The 9,915-nt window shown below is 44.0% G+C and overlaps 1 protein-coding gene across 1 annotated transcript in view; it reads right to left on the minus strand.

Annotated features, from left to right (window-relative positions):
• Positions 1 to 4,197: 4,197 nt before the first annotated feature.
• Positions 4,198 to 9,915, minus strand: part of HTATSF1 (HIV-1 Tat specific factor 1) — a 13,951-nt gene continuing 8,233 nt past the window's right edge. Inside the window, exons 7-9 of the mRNA XM_077774042.1 lie at positions 7,944 to 8,033; positions 6,965 to 7,102; positions 4,198 to 6,487 (exon numbers count right to left, since the gene is read on the minus strand). Of these exons, the coding sequence (XP_077630168.1) occupies positions 5,210 to 6,487; positions 6,965 to 7,102; positions 7,944 to 8,033 (1,506 nt within the window). The 3' untranslated portion in view covers positions 4,198 to 5,209. The remainder of the gene's footprint in view (positions 6,488 to 6,964; positions 7,103 to 7,943; positions 8,034 to 9,915) is intronic.

Below are 9,915 nucleotides of genomic sequence, written 5' to 3' on the forward strand. Positions count from 1 at the left end.
TTGTTAAGAATCACCAAAACACCAGGGCAGCTGGGTGGCTCAGTCGGTTAAGCATCTGACTCTTGTTTTCGTCTCAGGTCATGATCTTACGATCTGCGAGATGAAGCCCTGCATCAGGCTCCACGCTGAGTGTGGAGTCGGCCTGATTCTCTCTCTGTCAATCTCTCTCTCTCTCTCTCTCAAAATAATAAACTTAAAAAAAAAAGAATCAGGGGCACCTGGGGGCTTAGTCGGTTGTGTCCGACTTTAGCTCAGGTCATGATCTCAACGGTTCATGAGTTCCAGCCCCACATGGGGCTCTCTGCTGTTGGCACAGAGCTTGCTTTGGATCCTCTGCCTCCCTCTCTCTGACTCTTCTCACGCTCTCTCCTTCTCAAAAATAAAACATTAATAATAATAAAAAAGAATTAATCACCAAAAACCAAAGCTCATGGGGCACCTGGCTGGCTCAGCCTGCAGAGTGTGTGACTCTTGATCTTGGGGTCCTGAGTTCAAGCCTCACGTTGGGTATAGATTATTAAAAAAAAGAAAAAACGCAAGGGCAGTATAAAATACTTTAAGAAAAAGAGAGATCAAGTTATCACATTTTCCAACTTTAGACATACCGTTGAATCTAGAAATTTGACATTGATGATACAGATTTCATCACTATTATTTAAATCTAAACTCTATGAATAAGCTGGAAATGGCAAATCAAAACATGCTTCCTTTTTATGTCTATTTTTTATTTTTTAACAGATTTTATTTTAAAGTTTATTTATGTCTTTTAGTAACCTCTACACCCAGCGTGGTGCTTGAACTCAGGACTCTGAGATCAAGAGCTGTGTGCTCCTCCAACTTGTGCCAGCCAGGTGTCCCTAGATTTTATAATTTTTATGTTAAGCTTTTATTTCCAGTGTAGTTAGCACACTGTGTTATATTAGTTTCAGGTGTACAGTATAGTGATGCAGCACTTCCATACATCACCCGGTGCTCATCACAAGTGCCCTCCTTCATCCCCATTACCTATTTCACCCATCCTCCACCCCGCTCCCGTCTGATAACCATCGGTGTGTTCTCTGTAGTTAAGAGTCTGTTTCTTGCTTTGTCTCTCGTTTTTTTTTTTTTTATTTGCTCGTTNCGCCCCTAAAAAAGTTTTTAATGTTTATTTTTGAGGGGGGTGGGGCAGAGAGAGACACAGAACCCGAAGCAGGTTCCAGGTTCCGAGCTGTCAGCAAAGCCGGAGGCAGGGCTCAAATCCACGACTGCGAGATCATGACCTGAGCCGAAGTCAGATGCTCAACTGACTGAGCCACCCAGGTACCCCTATATGACCTCTTCTTTATCCATTCATCAATTGATAGACACTTGGGCTGTTTCCATATGTTGGCTATTGTAGATAATGCTGCTATAAACATGGGGATGCGTGTATCCCTCTGAATCAGTGCTCTTGTATCCTTTGGGTAAATACCCAGTAGTGTGATGGTTGGATCATAAGGTAGTTCTGTTTTTAATTTTTTGAGGAACCTCTATATTTTTTCTACAGTGCCTGCACCTGTTTGCATTTCCACCAACTGTGTAGGAGGGTTCCTTTTTCTCCACATCCTCACCGACACCTGTTGTTTCTTGTGTTGTTGATTTTAGCCACTCTGACAGGTGTTGAGAAATGCTTTCTGCTTAGAGCCTTACTCTTCTCACATCAGTGCTATTTCAGCAGAAGCATTAAGAAAGTCAAATACTGCGGAGTCAAATACTGGCAGCAGCAAAGCCACTTTGTGCCACTGCTGGTCTCGCTTTCCTTACCCAGCCCGGGACAAGCAGTGTGTCGTAGTGTCATAATCTGGAAGTTCTTCGGATAACTATACACGAGCTGCCTTGCTTTTGCTTTCTATGCGGATGTAATGAATCCGACATCCCATAACATCACAACCCTCTCGGTTCCAAATGAAAAGACAAGTTGGTGGGACTCTAAACGTCTACAAGTAAACTTTAAACCATGAATTTTTTGTTCCCCTCCAGCAATTGATCCCTATGATCCCTGGTGACTAAGAATTTAGGCTCCTTGCAGTTATCGGTTTGTGATTTTAGAAAGGGCTAATTGTAACATTTTTCTTACATCACCTTAGTATTTTACTTAGGTTTGAATTAGCCAGACATGTAAATGAGGTATGGTTAGAGGCAAAAATCATCCAAGCAGTCTGATTTTTAGACGATGTGGCTGTCTTTTAAAAAGTCATGTGGTTTGTATCTGAGACTCAGTGAGGAAAAAACCAATCTCTACGAATACTGACAAATCTTCACAAGGGGCACACTTATAAGCCTTTTCCTGTTCTCCAACCCTTGGCTTTGTTCAAAGGAATTAAGGGCATTTCTCGACATTACACTGAAGTTTAGTTTACTTTCCAAAAAATAAAAAAAATAATAAGATTCACATTGAGAAAGGCATATTCAGAAAATCAGCTAACTCCTACCTTTCCTCCAAGCCTCAGAATTCCCAAGTAATTCATATCAGAAAAATAGATTCCATTCTTAAAAGAAAGAGGCAGGAGCTTCTAAATTGACCAGATTTGGGCACTCGGGGCTTCAGGAAGAGCCCAGAGTTATCATGAATGGAGGAGGAAAACCGAGTCCTTCGGAACAAATTACTTCAATTTTGCCCTATCGGGTTTCTTTTGCAGAAAGCAGGAAGAGTTTCAAATATCCTGTGAATATTGCCAAGACCACTAGTATCTTTTTTTCTTAACTTTTTTTTTTAACATTTATTTATTTTTGAGAAACAGAGACAGATCTTGTGTGGGGGAGGGGCAGAGAGAAAGGGAGACACAGAATCCGAAGCAGGCTCCAGGCTCTGGGCTGCCAGCACAGAGCCCGACGAGGGGCTCGAACCCATGAACTGTGAGATCATGACCTGAGCCGGAGTCGGACGCTTCACCGAGTGACCCACCCAGGTGCCCCAAGACCACTACTATCTTTATCTTCTAACATGGAGTTTCAAGTTTATTCCTATACAGGGCGCTGAGAGACTCCAGAGAGCAGGGCACTCACACTATTTGAAGGCATCCCCGAAGCCACATCTGGTTCATGCATTCAGGGCTGAGTACATTATTTGATATTTACGTAAACTACATAGTCCTAAGGAACATTAAGCTTAGATGTTGTCGGGTAATCGTGGAGCACTACTGTGCTTAAAACCCACCCCTATATTGTTCTTCTCTTTTGCTACCATGATATACTGTTGCCTCACAGTAAACTCCACGGTCAGGACCGATAAGGCCTGGCGACTTAGTAAACAAGTGACGGTGTGTGTATGCTTCATGCTCTTTAATGTCTGCTTGTCAACATCACCTCATAAATGATTTACTGTTTTACAGCTATTTGCGACTTTTGTTTCCGGGGTGTTCAAATAAAATGGGCATGAGTATTTGTTATCAGCCAAATTAATGAGCAGGGGAAAAGAAGTTGGAAAGAAAGTGGCCCCCCTTCTAATGGTCTTGGAGCTGGTCTGTGGTGCAGTTCTGTGTTCCAACCATTGTGTATGGGAGATAAACGTATGCTGTGATTCCGGAAACCAATAAATATGTTGAGTGCTCCCGGCTTACCTCTAAAGGGAACACTGTTAGGGCCTGCAACTTTTCTAGATTTACATCTCTTTAGCTCTTATTTTTAAATTGTTTTTATTTTTAAATGTTGCTAGCTTTTTATTTTTATTTAATTTGAGAGGGAGAGCACAAGTCGGGGAGGGGCAGAGAAAGGAAGAGGGAATCCCAAGCAGGCTCTACACAGGGTTCAAACCTACGAACTGTGAGATCATGACTGAGCCGAAACCAAGCGTTGGCCACTTAACCAACTGAGCCACCAAGGCACCCCTATTTTTATAAATTAAAAAAAAAAAATTGAAAGAGAGAACATGCGTGCACACGGGAGCAGTGGAAGGGCAAAGAGAAAAATCCCAAGCAGGTTCCACTGTCAGCACAGAGCCCAAAGTAGGACTTGATCCCACAAATCACAAGATCGCTACCTGAGGTGAAGAGTCCAATGCTCGAATGGGCAACCCAGGCGCCCCAGTAAATTCCTTTAGCTCTTTTACGGATTTACCCCTGGTGAAAATCCTGAGATTTAAGAAATCCCAGACATCAACTACAAAATTCTCAGCTTTGGCTTGAAATAGTTTTTTTTTTTTTGGTCTCCAGAGGGTAATGATTACACTTACAGACGGTATAATGAAAAAGCACCAAGGCAGTTTATTTTAATGCTTCTAATTCACGAGAGTAACTTAATACTACATTAGACGTCAGTTCACCAGTACTGGATCTGGAAACCACAATGAAGACTCCAATTTTTATTGGGACTACACAACTGAACACAGTACTAGGCACCATGAACGTAGAACAAAAAGCTGAAGTATGCGTGACAAAAGCAAATCTTAAACTCCAGGGGATCCATAAACCTCTGAAAAGTGCATACAAAAAAAGCTGTGTAGTGTGTGCATACATTTTTCTGGGGAAAGGTCCCCTAACTTTAATCAGCTTCTCAAGGGGCCCCAACGGTACACAGAATTCCAATCCCCTCATCCGTGTTTCGAATCAATGGAAGCTGTGGGCCTCAGGAAGTTCACTTTTACACATCTAAGAGTCAACTTCCCAGGAAAGAGGGTGGAAAAGGAAAACGATTATCAAAGTAACTTGCAAGGACTGGGCAGGGAAAAACTCCAGACTGTAATCTGCTTTATAAGTTTAGTAACATGTTCTGGTTTGGGAGGGGAAGTGGGGATGTTACGTTCTAACGTAAGCTGGAAGCGAGCTGACTCCTACGGGCTTTGTCAAGTCCTCACAAAAACCACACTTTAGTAAGAACTAAGCAATAGCAAGAATTTCAAATGCAACGTAACGCCAGGTCCACTTATCGGTTTCAGCATATTAACAACTTATTTTTATTTTTGAGTATCACAAACTTCAATCAGAATACTTTAAAAAATATTATTCTGCATGCAATTAACAAATCAGACAAAGGACAAAGTACCCAGCTTACTTGAATTATATTATGAAGTTCTAACTGAACAGCCAATGAACACAGATTTATATTTATTAAATACAGGTACAATGAAAACGTCACTGCATTACTGATGGCATCCTACCACGAGGCACGTGTGCATGTAACACTACTAGCAATTGCCCTGGAGCACGGGCAGAACGGAGCCAGAGGAAGCTCCCTACAAAGCAAGTGTAAGGGATTAAATGTCGTCGTCGACGTCATCAACGTCATCGTCGTCGTCGTCGTCGTCATCATCGTTGTCGTCGCTACTGAGGACAAAGCTGCTGCCTGTGGACAGGGGCCCTTCTTCCTTCGTGTTCCCCAAGCCCCCCGCTGTCCCTCTCTCTTCGGAATCGTCAAACAGCTTCTCGCCGGAATCTTCGTCCTCAAACAGCTTTCCGTTGGAATCATCCTCTTCGAACATCTTTTCATCCACATCTTCATCTTCCTTTACCTCTGCACCCTCCTCGTCTTCTTTGTCATCGGAATCGTCAAACATCTTCTCGTCGGTGTCTTCGAGGCCCTTTTCATCGGCATATTCCTCGTCCTCTTTTTCGTCGGACTCATCGTCAAAGACCTTCTCGTAGGTGTCTTCCCCTTCTTCCTTTTCATCGGACTCTTCGTCAAACTCTCTCTCAGAGACTTCCTCATCAAATACTCTTTCCGAGCTGCTATCTCCAAATTCCGATTTGTCAGAGTCATTGTCTTCGAACTCCCTCTCAAGGATGTTTTCGCCAAATTCCTTGTCGGACGCATCCTCTTCGAAATCCTTCTCAAGGCCGTTCTCTTCAAATTCTCTTTCGGAGCTGTCTTCGAATTGCTTTTCAGAGCCCTCTTCTTCGGACTCCCTTTCCGAGTCGTCTTCTTCAGACTCCTTTTGGAGGCTCTCCTCCTCTTTGTGCTCCTTGCTGGAGCCATCTTGATCAGACTCCTTCTTGAGGCCATTCTCTTCATAATCATTTTTGAGCCTCTTCTTTTTGGATTCCCGTTCGGGGCCATTCTCTTTAGACTCTGTTTTAGGACTACCCTCTTCAAACTCCTTTTCAGGGTTGCCTTCTCCAGACTCTCTTTCGGGGTAGTCTTCTTCCCGCTCTCTCTTGGGGCAGCCTTCCTCAGACCCCGTTTTAAGGCAGCTTTCTTCAGATTCTTTCTGGGGGCAGCCTTCAGCCTCTTTGTCGGGGCCACTTTCTTTGGCACCTTTCTCAGAAGCATCTCCTTCAAATTCTCCCCCCTCTTCGGTTTTTTCAAACTTCTTTTCATCTAGAGGCTCCTCAAATGCCATTTCGGTCGTGCCCTCTGGTGCATTCATCTGTGATGTGCTAGGGTGCTCCGAAAAATGCCTTACTCTCGAAGGACCCGCCCTTTCCGAAGCACAGACGGAATTTGAACGCCGAAGGCCTCTGTTGGCCTCGGGAGCATTGAGGAAAGCCTCCCATCCCCTCAGCCTTTCCTCCCTTTCTCTTGTGGTCTCTTCCACCTGTGGAGAAATGGGAACTGCCATTAAAATAAGTTTTGGGCGAAAAGAAGTACCAATCTCTCTGCACACTTCTGATACTGATGCAAGTACCTGATTTTATAAGGTATCTCTTCCTGGGAAATCAGAGCATTTCCCTATTGCCGGTTTTCAAAACTTGAACATCTTGATCAACTAGAGTTGACTTTAAGACCATTTAAAGAAATGCCTAACACTACAGTACTCCAGAAATGTCTCATCCACAGAAAAGTTAATATTTGAACTCTGCCAGTACTTATCACTATTCTGAACATGCCTCAAAATTTTAGGCTTCTAAAGTGAAAGACTAAAACATTTCTCTTCCTATGCTCTGAATGCAAAGTATTGTTTAGGAGAAGTACTGTTACAGTGAACAGACTAAACGGAACCCAAAGGACCACTAGATCAGTATTTGTTGGTAATGAAACAAGTGATGCGCCCTTGACAGTTACAGAATTTAACCTGATAGTCCGTAGTCCCATCCCATGCTTGGGCGGTGATCTGACGGCCGCCAAACCACCTTCCATCGAGGGTCTGGATACAATAATCAGCCTCCTCTGGATCTCGAAAGGACACGGAGGCCACACCATCTGGGTGTCTCTAGAAAGACAAAAGGCAGAATGAATGAGAAAATTAAAAGTACAACACACACACTGGACAGAACAGGAACGAAGTAGCGTTCTTTCTGATAACTTAGGCTTAAACGTTTTATGTATGAAGCCATTGGTCCTTGTGACCCTGGCCAGTGACCTGAGGCTAGCTGCTTCTTCAGCCTAATCTTGTCTATCAAGAACCAAGCACGATGTCCTTGGAAATATATCTACTGACAACAATGCCTGAAGAGAGGCAAGATGGTAGACTTGTTAACTAGTGTAGACTCTCAAGTCCGATAGCCTCAGGATGAAATCTTCCGGGATTAAGTGGCTAAAGCCACTCGGCAGCTGAGTGACCTTGAGCAAGGTGCTCAATCTTGAAACGTCCAGCTTCCCTGTCTGTAAAATGGGTCGACTAGTACCTATCACCCATCTACCCCAAAGGATCCCGAAGATTAGACGAGAGAATGTGTAAAGCAGCTCGTAGGCAATCACTAAATGGTGACTCTGAATTATTCTGTGTTGATCTTGTAAGTGTTTAAAAAAAAAAAAAAGGCAACATGGGGAACGTACAGAAAAATATGTTGCTTGACTATTCTTCAAATATGGAGGAGAATAATTCAAAAAGAGGGAAACATGGAGGCAAACAGGAAACCACAAGGTCTCCTGCATCTTTTCTCGTGCTTTCTTTTGTCTGACCGTATCTGACCATCTAGCGAAGCCATGACTCACCATCGATGTTCATCTAATTATTGCGGATAGATGACCACCACTAGGTAGCATACATGAATGTAATTTCTGGGGCACCTGGACATCTGGGAATGACCTGCTAAACCGCAAGAACTTACATCAAAGAGAAGGAGCTTCCTGATCTGTCCGAACTTTGAACACTCTACTCGGAGGTCTTCTCTGATCTCATTCAACACCAGCGGGTCATCCTGCCAAAATACACGTGATTAAAACAGGCTTGCCCCCTTCTTCTGTTTCTTTTTTATAAATTTTTTAATGTTTATTTATTATTGAGATACAGAGCATGAGCAGGGAAGGGGCAAAGAGAGGCAGAGACACAGAATCCGAAGCAGCCTCCGGGCTCTGAGCTGTCACCCACAAACCGCGAGATCATGACCTGAGCCGAAGTCGGACGCTTAACCAACTGAGCCACCCAGGCGCCCCTCCCCCTTCTCTAAGTGCGAACCCTGGGAATCGAATTTCTTGCTGTGACCGGCCAACAAACAAACAAAGGTTTTGCTTAAATCGAGCTGTTCTTGTCTGCGGTCTACAAAATTCTAAAATGTCAAACTCCAATGCAGTTAGATCACCAAGGCCGCTGCCCCTGCAGGCTGGCCCAGCTAGAAGAAGGAAGAAATGGCAAAGCATGGCAGGCAGCAGCTGGACCAACACCTCTACTTTACTGACCGAGGGAAAGTGGGATTCTAGTAAAAACATATGAAAACTGTTTCAAAACATTTAATACACTTCGGCGTGATTCCATTGTGTGGGTGTGTGGGTGTGTGGGGGGGTAGTAGCATCAATTTCTTTATTTCTGTAGCAGTCTCTGGGCTTTTCCTACAAGGATATCAAATTTTAGCCAAAATCTTCCTACGCTTCCATTTTCATTTAGACCAGCTTGAAAAATGAACATATCCTCCCTGCTGTGTGGTGGCCTGAAGCTTAAAGATAACAGTTCCCTCCTCTAGGGAAACTCTTTAATAGAGCTGAGAATGGAAATTTTCAAAAGACAACACTTGTCAAGCAATAGACTGGAGACTAAAATCAGACGGACGCACCGAAACCTTCTGCGCAACTCTCCTAACTTCCTCCCAGGGTGCTGTTTGGTTTTCCCGGGAAGAAAGAAACCATATTTCTCATTCCTTTCCAATCTAAACCTACTCTGGCCAAGATGGTGGCCACTAACCACATGCGGCTACCGGACACTTAAAATGTGGCTAGTCCCAACTGAGGTGCGTTCCAAGTCTGAAGGGAACACCAGCTTTTGAAGATTTACTACTAAAGGGGAAAAGAACCCATAATGTAACCCATTGATATATTTTTTTAATGTTTATTTTTGAGAGAGAGAAAGAGAGACAGAGTGCAAGCTGCGGAGGGGCAGAGAGAGGGAGGGGGAGACGCAGAATGTGAAGCAGGCTCCAGCCTCCGAGCTGTCAGCACAGAGCCCGACGCGGGGCTCAAACTCACAAAATGCAAGATTATGACCTGAGCCGAAGTCAGACGCTTAACCAACTGAGCCACCCAGGCGCCCCACACTGTGAACATTTTTTTTTCTCGTGTGTGACTTGTTACCTTTCTGTTCACTTATCTTTACCTGTTACTTTGCTCCAGCTTATGTGTAGCTGGTTGCCCCAAAATTCAGAAGCCGGGCAGGAAACAAAGAACAGTTCTCTCACAAAGGAGCCCCCAGGTCTACACGGAGACGACCAGAACGGGAGGACAGAACGTAGCACAAGGCAGCACAAGGCGCCCTGGCGGCGAGCCAAACACCCCTACACCTCTTAGACGCCCCCAGCTCTTCCTCCTCTACTCATTTTTATTTGCTGTTCTCAGAATTTTACAAGAACCTTAGGTATCATAAAGTCCTCCTAAAAGCCACGGAAGAAATTTGACAAAGTTGGCTCTTGAGAAACAACCTTCGATCTTTAAACGTCAGGAGCCGTAGTTCATTAACCTGACATTGTTTTTTAAGGATCAAACCTTTAGTACCAAAGGGAGGTTCTCATACTTGTTGAACTGCACTCGGAATCTACACGCAGTGGCCAGAAATCTTCTTGTGATGAGATTTTTAACGGTTTCCCGTAACGGGCA

Source organism: Crocuta crocuta, unplaced genomic scaffold (assembly GCF_008692635.1).
Source record: "Crocuta crocuta isolate KB4526 unplaced genomic scaffold, BGI_CrCroc_1.0 scaffold241, whole genome shotgun sequence".
In the NCBI taxonomy this organism is placed as follows: domain Eukaryota; kingdom Metazoa; phylum Chordata; class Mammalia; order Carnivora; family Hyaenidae; genus Crocuta; species Crocuta crocuta.